This window comes from Hetaerina americana, unplaced genomic scaffold, assembly GCF_022747635.1.
Source record: "Hetaerina americana unplaced genomic scaffold, ioHetAmer1.1.p SCAF_9, whole genome shotgun sequence".
Lineage (NCBI taxonomy): Eukaryota > Metazoa > Arthropoda > Insecta > Odonata > Calopterygidae > Hetaerina > Hetaerina americana.
This window is the reverse complement of record NW_027287538.1, coordinates 56,698,690-56,721,582: the sequence shown is the minus strand read 5'-3', so window position 1 is coordinate 56,721,582 and position 22,893 is coordinate 56,698,690. Positions and strand designations below refer to the sequence as shown.

The window sequence follows — 22,893 nt, the reverse complement described above, 5'->3', positions numbered from 1 at the left end:
TCTTATACGATCGTACTCAATATTTTATACTGCCAATGCCATGCGCTCGCTTTGGCCGCAATCATGTTGGCGTGCATGCGCAATTGGCGACAGCTGACCGCCGCGGCTGTCTCCTTTAAATCTAAAAATTGTTGCACCCGAAATATTTAACCTATATAATCCCAACGATATACCCTAGCCTTTAGCAACGTGTTTCAGTCTTTCAGAAATAATTTTAAAATATCGCGTTAGTCTCTTGTTTAGTCAGTAATAATGGCCATTCGTTTTAGTGAAATTTTTATAAGATACTAGCTTAAGTGCATTAAGTTAAAAAGTGATTCATTAAAAAGCCAAGTCACTTTAAGGTTAAATGTAATACGATTACTTCTGACGGTATATTTTTGCTATATATAGCCCCAAGACCTGTTTTGTATGAAGTCGAAAGGAACCGCATTTCTTCCCTTTCGAAAGACAATAAAACTTCCATTCACTTGATGCTAACGTTATGCTTACATAATAATAACGTTCAATTCAATGCTCTTTAGTATCTACCTAAAGATTTGTACTTCCGTTAAAATTCTCAAGCAATCAGGGCACTGACCACCGACAACTATTTAAAGAGAAATGTACACTGAGAAAGTAAAATATAAGCAAAATATTAAATGGAACTCAATGTGCTCCACTATTTTCCCGGAACCTAAAAGTTCTGAATTATATGTGTTTTCTAAAGAAATAAATAAAATTCTCCATACTCGTGGACATAGGATGTAGGTAATGAGGATGAAAACTTACATAAAAATCGTTTGTTAAAATTGCATTGTGATAAATCTAACTTGGTGAAAATAATCCCAATATGACAAAAATTAATGTTGATTTAAACTTAAGACTTTACCTAAATCTATGTTTAACTCATTAAACTCATTCATCTCATGTCTTGACGCATCTGACGACTGGAAAAGCAGTGATCAAGCCGAAGTCTAATACCATAAAGGAGGGTCTTCGCACTAAGCTCTAATGAGTGAAATTGACAACTAGGAAAGGTAGGGGGGTGGCTGTTAACTTTGTTCTGGTTGCGTTCCCCCAGACTGATTTGGTAACCATAAAATCATCCAACTCGGGTGAAGCGGTAGGTACACAGTGTTATCACAGACATTTAAAATATTGATCTTCTAATACCTGAGAAATGGCCCGTGAATTTCTTTATGATTCCGCATTTCTGGTTAATAGAACGCTTTGATGAATGGAATACAACATTATCCAATTTGATTGTATAGGATTCATTTAAAACTATACAAGGTCCGTCCCAAATGTAGTTGGACTGAGTCGATTAAAAGCATTTATGGCTAGAAGAGATAAATTCACTCCGAAGTCTTCAAAGTGGCACCATAGGGCGTCCACACACCGCTGTCAGAGGGTTTACCACGCCTCATACGCCAACTGGAAGGCGGCACCTGGAATGCTGCAGAGCTCCCTAGTCACGGCCGGTTGTAACGCTTCCACCGAGCCGTGGTAACGTCCTTTCAGCAGAGATTTGAGGCAGGGGAAGAGGAAAAAGTCTGATGGGACAACGTCAGGGCTGGGTGGCAGAAGCAGGGTCGAAAATCTCTTGGCAGATCTGCCTGTTTCCTATTGTTTGTCCAAGAGCACTCGCGGCACCTACTTCGCACACACATTTATCATGCCCATTTTTGGTCACAAGTCGATGCATATCTTTTTTAGGGATTCCACGTTCATCAGAAACCATGCGAACACAATCTGCAATCCTTGTCCAACAAATTCTTTACTCTTGCAACATTTTCGTCACTTATCGAGGTCGAATGGCGTCCTGAACGTTCAGTGTCTTCTATATTCTCTACCCTTCCGAAACAATTTGGGCTACTTAAAAACACCTAATCTACCCATGGCGTTATCACCTTAAGCTGAATTGAGCATTTCATAAGTCTCTTGACCGGTTTCGCTCAGTCTCACACAAAATTTGATTGCTTAGCGCTGATCCAATAACCGTTGCATGACGAATCGAAATGAGGTCAAGTTATAGAGGTTTCGCAAACGAGCGATCCACACTCTGCGGGGGCAAAGGCTGGAAGTCAACAGCTACCAGACTCAGGTCCTTCCAGGGACTTCCTTCCCTCACACCCAGCCAGAGAAACCGCCTCCCATCCGTCCGCCTATCCAAGGAAAAATGTCATACTAGTTTTGGGACTGACCTTGTACATTTAAAGTGGTTTAATTGGATGCATGTTTCTATTATTTTCCTAGCGGAGATTTATTTTAAATATATGTTGTCAAATGAATCAGCGCATTCCCAAAATCAAAGGAAAATGATATATAATAAGGTGTAATATTGCAACTGATGCAGTTTCATGACAATAACATTGACAACGACTTGTCAAGACCGCTTTAAAGTAGAATTCGGCCAATATAAGCACTCCACTTAGTCGAAATGTTTTCCGATATAGCCTAAAAATATGAATGATGTGCTCTCCCGCAGATGCAGCTTTTGTGGTCCCCACATGGGAGATCCACGGCGCATTCCGTTTAAAAAGGCTCTGCAGCTGAGGCTATGAGCGCCTAGAGCCGGGCGCTCAGGCCGCCACTGGCGGTACGCCAGGGCGTGGTGCTGATGGGTCGATCTGGGTCCCTCTCAAAATAGAGGGATGAAATTATCACACATTTTTTTTCAATACAATTTGGATTTATAATTTTAAATTTTTCTTTCCTAGTATGATGTGGGATTCAAAATGAAAATTCATGGCTTAGGTACACCACAATCTTACCATATCCAAAAAATCGTTTAAATTATATCTCTGATTTGATGCCACCCATTGAGTTGCGAATTCACGATAACTGTTACACGGCCCCTCATTTTCCTTTCTTATCCATGCCAATTTAGACTGCCTATCTTCTGCCTATTGTCCTCAATTTATACTGCTCTTCTGTCTATTGTCCTTCTCCACTTGGCCTGCATGATTTTGCACACGTAAATTCTCGAGTGGAGTTCCATTCTAGACAATTCATTGACTTAAAAAAAAATTCCATTCCATTCTGTAAAACTTCTTCGCAGTAAAACATTGTATAATCATACATAAATCCTATACATGCCTTTCAGATTTTCATCATAAATAAATGAAATCTCTAAACACGCGTTACTGGGCGTATTGAGCATTCGCCCAACAGGGATTGCTCTGCGGTAATAAGACACGGAATGGTTATGCCAAATAAAATAAATTTCATTTCATGCTCCGATGTAACTTTTGACTGGGATGTATCCATAAATATAAGAGGAATATAAAGAATTTAAGTTTATGTTCACAATTACGGAAGCTTAGTTATGAAAAACTAATTTGGAGCAGGGCATATTAAGGGATGAAATGAGGGAAGGTAATATACGAAAGTGGGTAAAGAAAGGAGAGGGATCGAGTCATACGCATAACGAAGCGTCGAAATCTCTCTCTTCCTCCGTCCCTGCAGTGTACCTGCGAGAAAGTTGATCGCCTCCTCAAGGCAACGGAAATCGAAAGCGCTATTCCCGCTCATTGCCAACGCTCTTAATTTGCGCCCGTGGCGCGCATCCATTCCATCCACGCCCGCTTTGACTTGAACTTCATCAACGCCGGGGAAGGAAGAAAATGAACAAAGGAAACCTCTTATGCGCAGACCCTAAAGCGAACCTTTTACCTGAGGCCATCAGAGGAGTGTAACTCTCTTCTCGAGCAAATTTCCTTAAAGCATAAAAGACACGTAGCGCATAGGAAACCTCACACAAAAATCTAATTCGAGAACTCCACTCGACTTTACAAACTTCGTATGTATTAAAATTAAATATGAGTTTCCTTCAGCTATTTTTATACACTTTCCACTCAACAAATATGCATTTAGACATCTTACATCAATCACATAAAGCCTAATGCTTTCCTTATATCCAAAGAGATTAAAATTACATCGAAAAATTACGTAAAATTATTATTACGAATGATTACAAAAAATAGTCGGTTGAAATTTCTACATTCCTTTTGTCATTGATAGGTTGCATTAATATATCAACTCTCCAGGTGTTAAACTACGTGCGGTTTGGTATACGCTTGTGAGTAGCCGGTTATTTTACGATTATGATGGCTAATGGTAAGAATGCGGATTAATTAAATATCTCAGAACTAGCCGTATATTCCATGAATTGGCGTGATAAAATTATATTTATTTCCTAATTTTTCATTCACTTGAAGCGCGACTTGAGAGTGTAGCTTCCTTCGTAATCCTCTTATGAGCCTCAAGTCCAGCTTGAACAAAGGTCTGATGAAAATTTATTCTATTACCTTCTATTACCTTCTATTCCACTATCGTTTCATCGTCCCACTCTGCCGCTCTTAGAACACACTCTTCGTGCGATAAGAATAAATCCCTATTGAGAACCCCTCGGACTAATCCACCCGCGCACGGCGTTACTCTGCAAACGCCGGTCTCGGAGATTATCCTCGTTCGGCGTCAGACTGGAATGCACAATTTAGTGCAACCCGACCCGCGAGCGAAAATTTCTACTCGACGGTTTTTGCTTTTTTCCTCCCCTGCCCTCCACCCTCTTCCTCGCGAGACCCCATTTAATGAAAGTTCCCGGCGCGGTGGGGTATGAGCTGCAGGCGAAGAACGCGCTAAGGTTGGAAATTATTTCGTTATATTTTTTTTCCAGTTATTTATTCCGCGGAACAACCAAGGAAAGAAGCCGTCGAAAAACAAAAAGGGGCCTTCGGGAACGATCGCCTGGTCTATGTACCCCCTTTTTCTCCTGCCGAACCAAATCTCCCGGCTATCGCGCGAACGCATATAAATTCGCAGAGAACGGCGGCGGCGTGCACGGGGAGTATGAAGGGCAGGAAGCGAGAGGGAAAGGGTAGATGGTAATGAAAGGGTTCAAAATAGTTCGGCCTTCTTTTTACCCGCGTGAAAGTTACGGCTGGAACATAAAACGGCCATCGTGATGGCGCCGTACTAGACCGAATTGAAGGTGAAAAATTGGATATCACGACGGCGAAAAATAAATGGCAGATAAAGCTATTTATTCGACAGTATTTAAAGGGGTGGTGATAAATCATGTCATATTTATGTCAGGGTAAAAACATTCAAATAAATGCACAATAATTGCATAGCTTATTTTTTTTATGCTGAATAAGACCTTAGTTCAGAAAAGAAATACAGCGATAACGAATAGGAAGGATGGGAAAGATGCATTGAACTGAAAGGAAAACAAATGAGGAAGTGCTAGCTCTGGTGTGGGAGAAGAGGGGATTGCTGGAAGAAATCCTAATGAAGCAGGAAAAATGAATGCTAAGGATATTGATCGGAAATTTTATGCTGAAGGCAGTGATAGAGGTTAAAACTTTGGGAGAAATAAGAATGGGCAGAAATAGGATAGGGATGTTGGAAGGAGAGATAGGAGGAAGCCAATACACGGAGAGAAGAAAGGGCTTGTTTTAGAGTAGGATATTGGGTTGCGTTTTCTTAAGAGAGGCAAATATTTCTTTGGTAATTGTGTCCATCTAAAACCTACCTTAACCGGTAGATTATCTGTTATATTTATAAAAATGCACACATATATAAGTATAATGAAACAACAACTGAAATCCAAGAAGAGGCCATATTTGAGCTTCAAAAGTCGATTAGATGATTAGCAACCCGAATAAGATCACGTCATATTAAGCAGAACAACCATCGGCATACTTAAGTTGTATCTCACTGAATCGGAAGTGTAGATCTTTTTATTCTCAATTTGAACGTCATTTTACACAAATTTTCGTATTTAATTTCCATGGGGGTGATTATCAATATTTTCATTCACATTTGGTACCTTAATTACTCATTTCAATTTAGAAACCCTTACTGTTTTTAGGGTACACAAAATGAAACCTCCCAATCCCCTCTTCAAATAATAACTAATTATACATAATACGAGATAGGTACTGTAGCAATTGATTGGGGCCAAGTGAAAAATGATAAAGGAAGAACCAATACGTGTATGTAACAGTTTATTGCAACCCTCTGTTGTCTGGAGGAAGTCATAAAGCATCTCTGCAATAAGACTGAACTTTTTGGTAAACTCACCCCTTCCCACGATGATCGTGTCAACGTCATCACTTCCACGGCTCCATCTCACGGACGACGCGACTGATGTCCTCTCTTCCGGAGCGACCGTGGCACCGTCTATCCTGAACCTAACTCGGGGTACCCCCGAGTCGATCGCCCCGAAGCCGGCGGACGCGCTGTCGTTGCTGTCTCCATCACGCGTCGCCTGGTCGCTGCGCGCCGAAGACGTCGACCTCCGGCGTCGGCAGATCAAGATGGCGGCCAAGGCGAAGATGCCGCAAAGGACAAGGGAAGCTGCGGAGATGAGCACCCCTAGGACGATGGCCATTGGTTCCTGCTGGATGACGTCACCGGCAGCATCCGAATCTTCCGGTGGATTACGAAAAAGGTGATGTGGAGGAAAAAACAAAGACAAAAACGAGAGAGATGAATAAAAACGTCGTTGCGCAAGTCAAACCGATTATTCTGATAGGGTGACCTTCCCGTCGTAAAGTTTCCGAGGTGAAGGCCATTTGAATTCTCTCTCGAACTGCGAACTGAAAGGATGACCTTCGCGTTAGGAGACGCTATTACCGCCGTGGGAGGGCAAATATAGTCAAGCGGTCCTTCGTACGCGGTCATCTGAGGTCAACTCCCGAGCATCGATGCTACGTTCCTCTCACCCTTCCGCCGATGAAAATTACATTTTTAAATGCACTTCACTTAGATCATAACTTATTTCGCCCTCTAGAAAGCTAGACGATTCACATACACCCGTAAAAAGCAATGTTTATTGATAAATTACTTAGGATTAAAGGGGGAAGGAAACATTTCAGTTCAGTTTAAGTTCAGACCAAGTGATCTGTGAACTGGTTTGCTTAAAAATATGTTGTTACACATTTTTATCCTCATGCACAACAACTGTTGAGCCTAAGAAGCTTATTACCAAGTTCTGAACGACATTTTACGGTAAATTTCGCCCTATTTTCGTAATTCATGACTCCAGATAGTTAAATGTAAAGCGTTAAGTTTGAGAGTTTAACTTTAATAATACACAGTTCTTGACCATAGGCATTTTGGGTTTGAGTAGAGTAATTTCTACTTTCGCTTTACACCATTTTCTTTTTCAGCTTTTTAGTACTCACTACGTACATTCGTGCTCTATATCATGCCTCCTTTTATCTTCAATTAAATTAAACTTTTTAAATGTTCCATCCTTTGATATCTTCCACACTCATTATAATTCCAATTCAGTAGTTTTCCTTCTCAACCCAATGTAAAACGTCTGTGTTTGTCTCTCTTTCTCCATGTCCGTCACAATTTCATCACCATGTCTATGCCTAGGTGATGGCCCAAATAATTGAATTTACTTCATGTCAAATAATATAATTCATTTTGATTTCTTTATTTAACTATCCCTATTGATACTTCAATTTCTTTGAGGATTCCATCATTTCATTATCATTTTAACAATGATCCTCCACTCCGCACTACATTAAGAACCCCCTTTCTTCCCTATGAACCTCTTCAATGCTCAAATCTGAAATATTTAACCGGCTAAACGACTAATTTCACAATAATCCACCGTTGATGTTGTGTTTCTTTATTTACTAGATAAGTATAACAAATAATGAGGCAAATTAAAAGCAAATCCCACGTCTCCCCTTGCATCAATGCCTTTTACAAATCTCTTTCTACAATATGATGTTATTCATGAAATATTTTTATGTTAATTGCTCTATTCCTTCCAATAAATGCTCTCGGTGTTGCAAAGGTTACTTGCCACTGTTATAGCCACCATTGTCCTAGGTACTGTGAGCGACTTTGAATATTTCCTATAGCCAAGCTAACAATTAAAACATATGTAACATAAATATTTGCAATATTGTGCTTTTAAATCTTTCCTAGAATTCTCTCCATCGCCATCTCCCATTCTCTCCATAAATGAATTTACCCACCTATATATATCATGAGAGTGGCAAAGAATGCTTCTGTGTCATCCATCATAATACATTTTGTTTTTCTCTTTTACTTTTTAGTAATATTTTGGCAACATCTTCTATCGAGTTTGTAAACTGCTGTCTATTTAATTTTCAGTATAATTACAGTTTCCACCATCTTACTTTCGACCGACCGATTTTACACCATATTTTCCAACTTATTTCTTAGTGTATTATTCTTTTTATTCCTGTGATCTTCTATGTCTATTTGTTTTTTTTGCAATACCTTCGTTGCTTTACGTTTTATTCGTATTTTGTAGCAGCATTTATTTCGAATGTTAATGCGGCCATTGTTATGGTTTAGACGGCCGTATTAAGTTTTCTTCGAAATTCTGGTTTTATATCCTATAATATCAATGAATAACTCTTCATAGTACAATTGCTAATACCTCTCTTTACCCCAGCTATACCATGCAAGCCCCTACCGAAACATTTAGCAAAATTTAGCCTATGGGAAGAGAAACTCAAAATTACTGTAAAAACTATTTTATACGGTTTATTATACGTATTATAGAATTTCTTACTCATACATATAACATTAGTTAAGACCTGTAAACTTTTACGGAGAATTCTACAATAACTTTTTATGATAATTAGCTAAAGAAATAACTTCCAGGGATTATCTAGTCGCACAAAATACTTAAGCCACAATTATACATTATTATGGTAGAATCGTATGATTTTATATTTATTTTGCATCGCTATAAGAATGAATTTTCATCCTAGATGAGGTATATTCATCACTTAAAACTATCTTACGATAATTATGACAGTCATCTTCAAGCATAGCCAACGACTCGGCTGCTTCAGGTGAAGTTACGCAGATTTTGCACAAAATTTTCTGAAACTAAAGGAACTCTGACGCTATTTCTTGTGAACCCAAAGGTATTCATAGAGAGAATTTCATATCAATACAGACAGGGTATTATTCAGCATTTAAGCTTAAAAGTATAATTTAGGATTAAACCATATCAATGGTATGTATTAACCAATTTTCTCTTCTTAGTCACACTTATTCCTTCCCAGCAACAGAGGAAAAACTCCTTTCACATAGCAATGCATGGAAATATATTTATATAATACAAAATCAAGAAAATATCGGTAACTTTAGGCAACAAATCAATACCACTACAAACGGGCTGCTTTTGAGTCCAGTGATACCATTCATTGGATTAAATGGTTTATTTTAATACAAGTACTCTTTATTAAACTTTGGATCTCGCGGTTGGAATACTTCGAGAAAAATTATGAGTGACGCGCAAACGCGTTATGAAATCAATGTTAACGACACTAATGGTAGTTTTCATTTACCCTTTTAGAATTTATTTGATATTGGTTGGATTTTAATATCCCATACTAACCACAATAATTCGCTCCAAATTTGGATTAATAAGTGAGTGCATCAATGAACCATTTTCATATAAAAATATGGTATATTTAATTTCCCTGAGCCAACCTCTGTTTCGTCGAATGATCCACCCGTCAGGAAATCTCAGGGATTAGATTTTATGCTACCTTCTTATACTTATTACTAATATTAAAGTATGAGAACCTTAGTTATGTGTCCAGAAGCTTTTAATAATGGGGTTAAAAAGGATAAGAAAACTTTGACTACCTTTCTGCATATTTTCGGCTGCAAACATATTATGATTTATTATTCGACTGTTATAAACCAACAATAGAAATTTATTATCAGCCTATCTCGTGTAGAGTAGATTGAAATATGATATAATTCATTCATTAGATTAATATCCATTAAACAATTAATGTCCTGGATGAAAATCCTATAACTCATAATAAATTATAATCTAAAACTTCAGTACTCAATGGCATGAAATATAAAAATATTGTAGACATCAATTTACAAATAAACACCTGTTGTTTTTTTAAAAAACGAAAAATATATTGAGAGGACATTCAAAGCTTTTAATTATTTATGTCTTAATTTAGCATATTTACCTATCAATTTGTTTATGTATCAGTCTATGGACATCTGGTTAGTAGAGTTCGAATAATTTTGTATTTTTCAAAAGATTTACTTAGCTGAGTGTAGGCATAAATACTTAAACCATTCCATGGAATATTTTATTTATCGGTAGATAATTTTTCATCTTTAAGTCTAATGATCCATGCAAAGCCAAATGCTTCAATAGTAGAACTTGATATGAAAAAGAATAACATTAAGGAAACTCTAAAAGAATTAACGAGCAGTTTCTACTGTGTACGTTATCTAATCATACTATATTTTGTGTAAATTTAGGAATATAGATTAGTTAAATAAATCTTTTCAGGCCATAAACATCATATTTTTAACATCTTCTATTTTAAACTAATGAAAAACATGCCATTGAAACACCTGAGAAAACATCAATAGTTTTGCAAGCAACGTCACTCAAAAATAAGAGATTTATAACTCTTCAATACTTACTATTCCTTTGGCCGACTGAGAAGGATATTTTTTCGGAAAGAGAGAAAGGTATTTCAAATATTAATATGACTTTTAGTGAAGACAATACAATTTTCAGCAATTTTTTTGCCAAATATAAAAAAAATTTTAATTACTAATATAAAGGGAGCCACCAATAAAGAAGGATTAACTCATATGAAATAATCTCAATCATTCAAAAATTATATTTCCCGGGAATGTAATAGACACCTCTCGCTAAATCCCATTTTTTCATCAAATGAATCATGAGACTTTTAAAGACCCCCATATTAAGTACAAAATATGACGGAGGTACCAATTTTGAGGCAGCACTCTCATTTTTCCATTGCGATTATCTTATCTTACGAATCTAAACTTGTTTTTTTCAGGATAGGTAAAGACAAACACACTAGTTTGAGATTTTGACCTGCAAACTATAACTTTATACGAAATTATTCTGTACTGCCAAATCAATTATTTCTACATTAATATTTAGAATCAGTCTTTTCACAAAATTTAATGAATTATACGGCAATATATATTTCCATTCATTTATTTTTCATCTGTAGACTTAATTCTATTGAAGAATGAAATTAAAACGGCCATTATACAAATTTTGGAAAAAATAGAAGGTTAATATTATATCCTTTGATAAATATTCATAAATGAATAGGTATGGTAAAACATAGGCATGAAACCCATGTAAATATTAAGCTATAGTACGTAAATGCTTTTGCTCTCTGAATAATCATTTCTCATGAGGATAAATTGTGTTCAATTGCTTTGATGCGGCGATCATCTGAAAATGAACTTCGAGTTTACAGTCATTCGTATACGCAATTTAAAAATACTTTGAGTCCTTTTTTTATCAGTGTTTTAAAATTATACTCTTACAGTAACTTACTCTAACAGGCGGCATAATTTAAAGTAAAATATTTGGAAATATTGCAGATGCATTAAATCTTGGGGCAGGTATTATAACCTTACAATCGGAAAATCTATTTCCATTTTATAAATTACGTCAATTTAACCAGATTAGTTATTGACTTTAGAGTATACGATGCCGTTATTTTAGATGTTTTCTTATAATTACTGTTGTACCCTATTTCGGGTTTAAACTCTAAGATCCTACTAAATTACAGCTGAGCTGATGCAAAATAACATTTAAGATTTAGGAGCAAATTTCACAATATTTATTGATAAATTTACTGAAAAAAGGGAAAATGATTTTTCAAAGCTGGGAAGATAAATTTGAAGTAAATAAAAATATTAATGCAAATTATACAACAATCAAATAGGACTTTTACGTTCAAATCAATTAAAATATTAAGGCAAATGAAGCGCATTCAAGAATTCTAGTAATCGTTATTTTTTGATAACTTAAACAAAATAATATCTACAAAGAATATAAACCAATTAATAATTCTACATGCCGTCCTAGTCCCATTTTCACTAATAACTTTGGACCCTATCATTTTGAATGTCAATTTATTGATGGCTAAATAAATTTTAAGTTTTACCTGAGAGAATTCCAGAAGGAATTAATCTCTTTTAATCAAGTTATTATACTCTAAGAATTGAGAAAATAAATATTATGACATAAGCCTTGTTAAACATACAGGAACTAGGACATAGCATGCTAACAATGATAAAAATATGAAATTCATTAAAACTAAATTAGACGATACCCAAGATATTCAAGCATTAATGCTTGAATGTTATTGCCAAGGAATAAGCACTTGATTCCATAACCTCGTCCTTCAAGATTGTAATAAAAATTAAAAATTTAACTATTAGTTGCTATGACGGTTTTTATTAATGAGAGTAGTCAAAGAAGAGGTTTATTTGCGGTATGTCCTAAAAAGTGTGATTTTTGTGCATAACTGATCGTAAAATTTAAATGGACACGTTTAAACACCTCTCCCATGGTATTCAAAATCAATTTTTGATAAAAATAATATTTCTTAAGCGTAAAGCTTAAGCTTAAACCTGTTCGGATGAATGTCGCTCAATTTAAAAAGATTCTTCAAAGATTGTCTAACTTGAATACATCCGGATATATACCTGTACATGCATTAGACTGACTTCCCACGTTATATTTTTGTCTGCTTGTTTATTCCGCAAATTATAATTATTCCAACTCGTCCTTCGCTAGAATATACGAATGCATATTGAATCAATCAGCAATTTCATTTACCCTTAATTCTAAAACTTATTACAAACCATATATTATAACAAAATGAATGGAAGATGGAGGAAAACAAAGCGGGAATTTTAAATATTCGATTCGCTAATTGAAGTTGCTGTTCGTACATTAGTGGAAAATCTGTTTTACTTGACATCTCGAATTCTATCTCAGAATGCTAAAGAAGTCTCTCAAGTATCACAACATTTAACGTATCCTTGGGAAGATGTTGTACTGCACTTTAAGCACTCGACCGAAACGAGAAGACAATGGCTATTCCCAGAAACCACCCCATACGATTTTGAAACCCATCACTCAATGCAAATCTGACTCTATGATGTCTAACTCAAATGAAAACAGCACGCAGCTCAAGACGATTGGAAACTTCGTTAGGACACTCACCCGTCATTGTCATGGCATCTCCTCCACTGCCGGGGTAAGGTTTTGAATGGTCGGCGTTTGGTGGCGTGGATGGCTGCACCCTCGGGATGACCACAGCGTCGCTGCGGCCCTTGGCATTGGCGGCATGAACGGCCACGTCGTACGACCGGCCCGGCTTCAAAGCGTCCAGCGAGAAAACGGGCTCGGCGCCGAGGGCCCGGTACACGACGGGCGAGAGGAGGTCGGGGTCAGAAGGCGGGGCCCTGAACTGTGGGGGCACGAAGGGCCTCAGAACACCGTCCTGCTGCTGCTTCTCTTCGCTGCCGCCCAAGTCGTTGGCGGCGCCCATGTCCTCCTCATCTTCGATATCTTGGCGAGGTGCGGATTCGGCGGAGGACGTGGAAGGCGTAACCTCGAGGACGAAGTGCTGCGGCAGTCCGCCGTCAAACCCTGGGGAACAGGACACCCGGAGCCCCACCACGTCGCCGTCCGCCATGCTTTTGATGAGGGAACAGTCCTCGGGCGGCTTCGGAGCTCCTAGGCATGTAGGTGGAAATTGTACTTTGAATTGATTTGGAGGGTGCAGGGTGGGTCTTCGTTCGCCATTTTCAACAATATGGCGGTCTCTCTCGGCAATGTGAGAGCAAGGGAAATTACGACAAGGTAACTGAACTCATGACAATATCTCAAATAATGAAAAAATAATAAATTTTTATGAAACTGGAACAAATCATAGAAAATGGCTACATAAGAAAATAAATAAATCCAGAATGTAAGTTACACAAAATAATGTAAAAATATGTTCCTGCCCAATAAAATTTCCATTAACGTTAAAGGAAAAAATCTTGATAAAAAATGTCAATACATTGATTGATATTGATACACACGTATATCATTAAAAATATTTAATGAATAGTAAAAGGTAATCATTGAAATTATAAAGAAGATACTTTTTGTCTAAGAACAATAAAACTAAAAATATCATATAAAACATATAACAATGGGATAATGATAAATAAAACCCATTTTAAATAAAAATTAGTAGATTTTTTGGGAAAGGTTGAAAAGAATGGTACTGTGGGACGGAATATAAGGTTATTGGCAGAAAAACTGGTTAAAACTACAACTGATAATAATGAGTAGTAATTCTGTTTAACAGATATTTTCCAATGAAATGATTAAAATATAAGATAAAAACTAAAAAAAAACATAGATTTATGTAAATGAGCAAGTTTTGCCGAGGGCCGTATCGTGTGAATGCGTACCTGAAAAATACAGAAAATTACAGACCAATGTCAGTTAGGAATGTAATAAAAACGCAAAAGAAAATTGTGAAAGAGGACTCTACTTCATCGACAGAAAAGGAGCTCATTGCAAATGAAAAAATAATGGTTTAATTCACAGGAAGTCGATAAATTAAAGATATGCAAAAAATGCCTTAATAATTTCATAGGTACGTTTAAGCTTATATATTTTCCTTGCCTTTTTTATCTCCTTGCGACGGGATATTCAAAAGGAGATTTTAACATAGTTTATCAGCGGATGACATTTTCGTTGTGATACTTTCTATGATATTTCTGATTTAATTCAGCATATGATTCTCAGGAAATACAAACCAAGTTCCTCAGTTTAGACACATTTTTAAACTCTTCGTGGTATGCGTAACCTATTGTTTTACTCGTAAAGTCAAAACGCAATTCTCAATCACTAACCTATAAACATTAACTGCAGCTCTTTATAACGCTCGTCAAGGCTATCATTCTCTTTAATTTATGTGAAGTCACTATCGGTAGCTCATTTTCTACTGAGATATTCAAATTCCCGTTAAAGTTTTTCCTTCTTATCCTAATACTACCCTACCGGTGACTGTTGCGCTCGAAATTTTAACTCTATTTCGAGCATGAGGCGTATTTGAAAAGTAATTTAGTCTTTGAAAATATATTCGTTAGAAAAAATATTTCATTAATGATTTCATTTTCCTATAAATCTTCATATATTCGCTACATATTCGCTTATTCACTTTTATGCATCATTACTTCTAAGCACTTTTTGAAACATTGAATTTCTTTAATCCTTTTTCTCCTTTAATCCCTAGCTGCTTCTTTATCAGCCGACTGGGAATTGAACCAGTTGACGACGGACTTAAGTCCCTCGTCGTCTTAAAACCGTTGTCTGATTTGCTCCGTTTGTTATTCGGTAGGCATATTCGGCGCCAACCTTACTTGCAGACAATTTGAGATATCCGAGCTTTTTCCATTAGGGATGTTTAAATGTGAAGTGGTTTCTCCTACAAGAGGGAACCAATATGCCAGAGCACAAATCATCATTCAAATCGCAGTTATTGGCCCACTTGTTTAACGAGTACATCGGTCTGGATACTGCGTCTGCCAATCTGCTCTTCATCATGAATAAATGTGCGGTCATATCTAAGGTCTTGAAACCATTTTCTAACCTTTCCTTAATTCTTTACTGAAGGCCCATAAACTAGTCATTAATGAATTAGGGCAACTGAAAATCCTTTGGCTAACACAAATCGAATATTAGCACACAGCTCGAGATGAACGGGATCAAAGATGGTTGGAGAGATAGCATTTTTCCCCTTCACAGAATGCGGATCACTGAGAAATTTGTCTATCATTCTCCATCTGTTGAGATATAATGCGCTCCCAATCAAAAGAATGTGTAGCGAAATCATGATTAAAGAATTTGCGCATGTATCACGAATGTTAGCATTCCAAACAAAAATAAACCAAAATCCAAGAAACTTCGGGAGAATACGCAACAGTAACATTTAACGGAGTCATCCGCTAATATGCATTTCAATGCAACAATTTCCGAGTATAAAAATCATTCGATTCCGATCAAGGCGACTGAGTTATACCATCTGCATTTGTTGCATTAAAAATAAACCATTTTTCGCTTCGTGGATTTCAAACTTTTCTCATTTCCATTTCAGGGGAGAATGGAGCCCTCAGTAAAGCGTATCGTCTCCGTAATAATTTAAACGTGATTGACCTCCCACCCGGTTTTCTTATCTCATGGGGACGGGAACACCATGAGGCCAGCAGTACGTACTTTCAGGTAAGATGTTTCCTTTGACGTCATCCGAATACGAACCGGTTGCGGAAATGACCCCATCCTCATCGTTACGGGCGGTTGTGGGAATGAGTGGGGTGTGCCGCCAATGAAACGGTCGGGTTAATGTACAAGGAGTGAAATTGGAAGCAGCGATTTTCTACTGGTGGTGAAATAGGTAACAAGGAGAATATGGAGTAACTTCTGATAGGATGGCGCGGAAAAGAATAGTGGTTATATAGCAGGATATTTTATGCCAAAGGTTAGTGCTTATCAGATTAAAAAATCAATTCAATGGAATTCACTTTCGCCTTCATGCGGTCTTGGGTCTCTGGGCGATGTGAAATTGAAAAGTATTCTAGCATACCATTTTAATTTTTTGCACTGTGAAATATATTATCTATTAGTTCTATAAGCGGAAATCACACTCAAACACGTCTTCCTTTACATTAGTCATTTTGAGTAAAACAGAATTTAATCCTATTGAATTGAAATAAGAGTTGAAGGGTATTTCTTCTTAAATTACCTCGCTGTCGTTATATCGTAAAAATATTTGGGCTACGCAAAAAACGTGCAATTTTATAGGGCCACTTTATTTTCTACTGAACCAGTGCGGTTGGACATAAGAGGGGAATAATGAATGCAAGGAGCGAATCCCATAGGGATCAACATGTAGCGACCAACTTTATTATGATTATTTTCGGGTGAATTTTTGTCATGCTTTAGGTATCTTGGAGATACTAGGAATCCCTAGTATTTGATGAAAGAAGAAAGCGTGAAAAGAGGCTGTAATGTGGCTGTAAGTCCGTAGAGGCTGGTATGTTTCCATTAAGGGGCTTTCCGATAGAAAAATATGGTGAGATCTGAGTTCTCTGTTGTTTTTAGCAAATGAAAGTGTTGTGTTTCGGAATAAAGGGAGAAAATACTTAAATATCAAGGGTCGACGGACCATCATCGGGGCTTGTTATTTTAAGAATCACAATCCTATTTCAGGGTTTTATAATTAGTGTTTGTAAGGATGGCTGAATGGGAAATAACTCAAATAGATTAGGTCCTGATGTGTATGGTATTCCCTTCGACTACCAAAGTCGATCACTTGTCAGGTTCACGTTGGAGGTGCCTGAGGGATGAAATCCTATCCATTAGGTCAAGGCAAGGTGACATTAAGGTTAAGATGTCGTGATTTTACATCATAAAAAGTTATGGATGATTAAAATAAGGATAATTAATATATTTAGGCTTTTTAATGGATTTTGGGATTTATTTAGTAATTTTAGGGTGAAGAGGATAGAAGAATTTAGTTATTCCTAATCTTACAAAATATTGACCACTCTTAAAACGGCAAGAGACGATAGCAATTTTAATCACTTAGACTTGGTTTATTTTGCTGTAGAAGAAAAGGAAATACTTAATTTGATTGCGGCGGAAATATCGAAACTTTTTCACTGCTAAACAAGATGAAATGAGTTCCTATGTCAAACCAGCAAGCAAAGAATAAGGCTGAGATAGAGAACAAAGGAAGAAGATAAATGGAAGATGTTGGGTGCATTAATTGGAGTCATGTTATTTCATCGATTGGCGTGGAGTTTGGTGGGGCTTATCTAATCGGACGTGTCCTACAGATGGGACTGAGAAATTCACAGGCTAATTCAGTCGTCTAGAAGAAGGATTGACTGCCTAATAATCCATAATCCTTCTTTTCTCCCTTTAAAAATGATGCTTCAACATTCTCTATTTTCTAAACGTGTGCATATAAAAAAATAATTAAATTTTAGTATATAACAATTATCCTACAGTATAGAACAACAAACAGATAGAATTTTACTAGAAGTGATAAAAGCAGAACCGACGAACTTGGTCATTGGTCAGGTATACATGACACCAACCATTCATAAGACGGAAGAAGTCGATTGGATACACAATCAGTCAGAGGGCATAATCACGTGTGTTCCTGTAGGAAAACATATGAGAGCGATGGGGGATTGAAATGCGACCCGCAGGCGAACGAAGAGATGGCGATGAGGAGGGGGACTAAAGTTTAGGACCGCGGGGAGAAAGCAATTGAAGTAAATTTAAAATGAACGTACCTACGGTCGTGAAGCAATGAAAAACGGAATAGCCAAGACCTTAAACTCGATTGATCAATTTAACGGTCTCGACTATTTCGTTTTTCAAAGCAATTGCATTCAGGAGGAAATAGGGGTATCACCAACACTTGGTTTAGACACCACATAAGGTGTAGATATATGTGAAAAATTCCAGGTGACTCAGAAAGAAGGCAGATAATATAACCTTTAGACGAAGTTCTAGGAATAGTGTGATCGATTCGCCAAAATTCACGTGAACAAATACGGTCTCTGAAAACATTTTAGTTTTTATTAAGTGTAGCGCTTGCTTAAAAAGGATAACGCTGGCGCGGCGGGTTAGCAAATGAAATGCAGAAGCATTAACTGGATTGACAAGGAAAAAGTATCAGCAGACTGTAGAGGAAATCATTGATGAGGAAAAAGAGCTGAGTATTATCGAGGAGGAATGAGAATATATCAAAATAGGGATATCAAATGCCGCAAAGGAATCTTTAGGAACAGTTTACTGAAAAAATATGAGGAATTCACGGATCACGATGAGATGATTGGAAAGATAGATGAGAGAAGAAAATGGAAGAAAGTTAAACCTGAGTTTGGCAAATAAAATACGAAGAGATGGTTTGAGAAAGGGAACGAATAATGCAAAAGATGCATGATGGAAAACGCAGTGCAAGGATATTTTAAGCTTGTCGAGGAAGGGTGAAATGTCTGCACTATTCAGCAAAGTTAAATCACAATCGAGAAATATAAAGGGAGGATTTGTCCTAACGGTTAGAAATAAGTTGGATAAGATATTAGTTGACACAGAAAAGATCGAAAAGAGATGGGAGGAATGTGTAGAAGAACTGTATGATAAAGAACTTAGGCCATCAAGGTTGGACATAGAAAAGGAACATGACGTAGAGATCAGTGTTAGTTCTTATTCCAAAAAGGGTAAAGGCTGAGAGAACTATAGAACAATAAGTTGGTATTCCCTCACAGCTAAAGTTGTTCTCAGGATCATAAACAAAAGGATAGAGAGTAGGGCAAATGACTACAATGGGGACGACCAGTTTGGGTTTAGGAAGGGAGATGTACGCGTGATGCCATTGCAGTAATGATCACTAATCGAGAAAAATAAAGAATAAAATCAGGACGTATTTGCCTGTTTCGTAGATTTAGAAACGGTTATTCATAAAATTAATTGGAAAGACCTAATGAGTATATTGCAGAAATTAGGAATAGATTGAAAGAAGAGGATGCTAATCCGCAACCTGTATATGTCTCAGACTGTTAAGGTGCGAATGGGGAGCGTAGAGTCCGAATGAGCTTTGTTAAGTAGAGGTTTCAGGCAGGGATGCCTATTATCACCGGTGCTGTTTTAGGTTTATTTGAGGAAAGGTTTGAAGAGGTATGGGAAGAACTGGAGATAGGAATAAAAGTCGGAGGGGAATTTGTAAAATCATTCAGGTTTGCTAATAAATTTGCTTTTGCTTCTCAGTCCGCCAAGAGGTTGCAAGCATTGCTGAATGAATTGGGAATTCAGTGCGATGGATATGGGGCTAAGCTAAGCATTAAATTATTAGGAAAAAATAGAGCAGGTGGAACAGTTTACGTATCTCAGAAGTCTTTTGGACCAACACGGACAAAGTAGTAGGGACGTAAAGAGAAGGATTGCGGTAGGCAAAGAGGCTTTCACCAGAAGGAGGGAGTTGACAGATACGTTGAGTAAGGATGTTAAGAAAAAATTCTTTAAAACTTTTATATGGAGCGTATATATGTACGGTGCGGAAACGTGGCTACTGAAGCTGGGTGATAGAAGTAGGTTGGAGTCTTTTGAAATATGGTTGTGGAATTGAGAAGATGGAATGGACCGAAAGGAAACAAACGATTAATTGCAAGATATGGTGGGTGATGAGAGAGGATTGCTGATAGAAATCATTAGGAAGCAGAAAAAATTGATGAAAAGTATTTTGACCGGTTGTGGGATGTTGAAGACTGTAATAGAGGGACAATATTAGGCAGAAGAGGAAAGGGTGGGAACAGGATGGGGATGCTGGACGGGATGAAGGGAGGGAAGTACACAGAGATGAAGAGGGAAGTAGGATGCTGTATTGTGTTTTTTTAGGGTATATAAAGGAGGTTGTGTCCATTAAAAACCTACGATAATCGGTAGATTACCGTAAATTATATGTTTAAATTGGAGTTTAGTTTACCGGCAAAGAAATATTTTTTACTCGATTCTATCTTCCCGACCATTCCATTAATTGCCCTCTACATGTTTTCCCATCTTTCTTTTTTTCTAAATCCATGCGAATTAGTATTATATATGTATGTTTATATATATATATATATAATATGTATATATATTATATATATATTAGATGTATATATATATATATACACACACGAGGGTCATCCGGAAAGTAGTACCCGTTCGTGAAATAAAGACACAAAAGTAAATATTAACAAACATAAAAAATTTTATTTGAAAGAGGATACTTTAAACTACTTCTCAACATAATCTCCAAGCAAATTAAGGCATTTGTCATAACGTGTGACAAGTTTCTGTATTCCTGCTGCATAGTCCTTCGCCGCCAGCTCATTGAGATACGCGAGGGACCCATCTTGCACAAATTTTTGCATAATGCAGATGGTGTTTAACAATTTCATGAACAATTGTTCGAGAAACATTGGGAAAATGCTCACAGATGTCATCAATTGTGACGCGCCGATCGTTCCTCACGAATTCGTCAACTGAGCTCACCAGTTGGTCTGTAATGACAGACGGTCTCCCCGAACGCTCATCGTCGTGTGTGTTCCCCCTCCCCATGTTGAAGTTGCGACACCACCGCCGAACAGACGACTCGTCCATTACATTGTCTCCATACACCTCCTTTAATTGGCGATGAATATCACATGGGCGAACGTTTCTTGCATTGAGGAATTTAATCACTGCCCTCACTTCACAACTGGCGGCGTTCTCAATTTTTTTAAACATTGTAAACAATCACAGAAACAACACAGGCAATGCTAGCGTCACGCAACTTGGCTCAGAGAAGGCAGACAAGCCACTGAAGCTATCTGACCTCGTCCAGCGGCTACTCGCGTCGTCAGCACTTCATGCGGCACGAACGGGTACTACTTTCCGGATGACCCTCGTATATATATATAATTATGTATATATTATATGTATATATATATATATATATATATATTATATATATATATGTATATATATATATATATATATATATATGTATATATATATATATATATATATATATATATATATATATATATATATATATATATATTTTATATATATATGTATATATATATATATATATATATATATATGTATATATATATATATATATATATATATATATATATATATATATGTGTGTGTGTGTGTGTGTGTGTGTGGGTCGCGGTAGTCCAGTGGGTAGAGCGTTGGACTGGAGGGTCCTGGGATCGATTGACAAAAACGACAAACAAAAACAACAAACTTAAATATAAGAACATTTTATCAAGTTATAATTTAGGTAGTTTCGATAAAGTACCTAGGTAAAATAAACTTCAGGAAGCATAATTATAATAATGCTATAAAACAAAAATTAGGTGCAATGCGGGCTGGAAATGCATTCAGTAAAAAGTAGTATGTATTTTGCTACTTCAATATTAATTATCTTTATGAAAGAAACGCTATTTAGAGGCAAAAAAATGGTGCAGCAGTACATAACTCAGGAATTACTATTTGATACAGCGGTTACAGACAATTAAGAAGCTGGTTTTCCCCTATACATTAAAAAAATTAACCAAAATTATTGTTTAAGAAGAGACGTTTTAGGCGTGATATGTTGGAATGTCATAATTAATTAAAGAATTAAAAATTAGCAATATTTTCCACAAAATAAGTTCCATAATTATTTTTTGGAAAATATTGCAGATTTTTAATTTTTTAATCAACATTATGGTACAATAATAATTATGTGCGAATTAATTTCACCGTCTATTCCAAAGCGGAACGCATTTAATGTAAGGATTAAGAAAACATGGACCAATGGGAGTATTATATTGCTTAATCGTAGCTAATGCAAACTTATGGTGAATACAAAACCTGGATAGACAGGAGAATTAAAGCGTTATATCTGATTTAACTTTATGAACTTGAGAAGGAAACATAATAAGCAATTTTATGACCATTTAAAGAAATAACTCCTACACCATGCCCTGAAAAAATGACAAAGGTGGATAGTGCTTGAAGTGACTTTTGGTTTAGGTAGTTTATGAGTAGTAGACTTTTATGATAATTGCGCTAAAATAGGAAGTAATGACGACGCACTGTTATATAGAATGAAATGGAAAACAGCTATTGAATTAAAACATAAATTTCAATGTTTCCAAGTTTATCTACAAAAAAGTAACATTGGATCATCGCAATGTTACCTTATTTTGCATGAGATAGATATCAAATCGCAAAATTTGCATACGCTTTGAAAAAACACTTATTTATCGGAAAATTTCCAAATGGCGCAACGAAATATAAACAAGATAATTGCCTTTGAATATTTTGGTGAATGCAAGAAACAATATCAAACATCAACAAATACTCTTGCAAAGGGAACAATTTTTGCGGTAGATTACGGTCTTCAGTTGATATTTTAATTTACCGTCTTCTTAAGTTGGACGTTTGAAAATTTCATTACTTACCCCAAAACGTAT

The 22,893-nt window shown here is 36.6% G+C and overlaps 1 protein-coding gene across 1 annotated transcript in view; it reads right to left on the bottom strand.

Moving 5' to 3' along the window:
• Positions 1 to 22,893, bottom strand: part of LOC139698728 (protein turtle homolog A-like) — a 577,577-nt gene that overhangs the window by 12,530 nt on the left and 542,154 nt on the right. The window contains exons 11-13 of the mRNA XM_071597621.1: positions 13,046 to 13,561; positions 10,462 to 10,476; positions 6,073 to 6,420 (exon numbers count right to left, since the gene is read on the bottom strand). Of these exons, the coding sequence (XP_071453722.1) occupies positions 6,073 to 6,420; positions 10,462 to 10,476; positions 13,046 to 13,561 (879 nt within the window). The remainder of the gene's footprint in view (positions 1 to 6,072; positions 6,421 to 10,461; positions 10,477 to 13,045; positions 13,562 to 22,893) is intronic.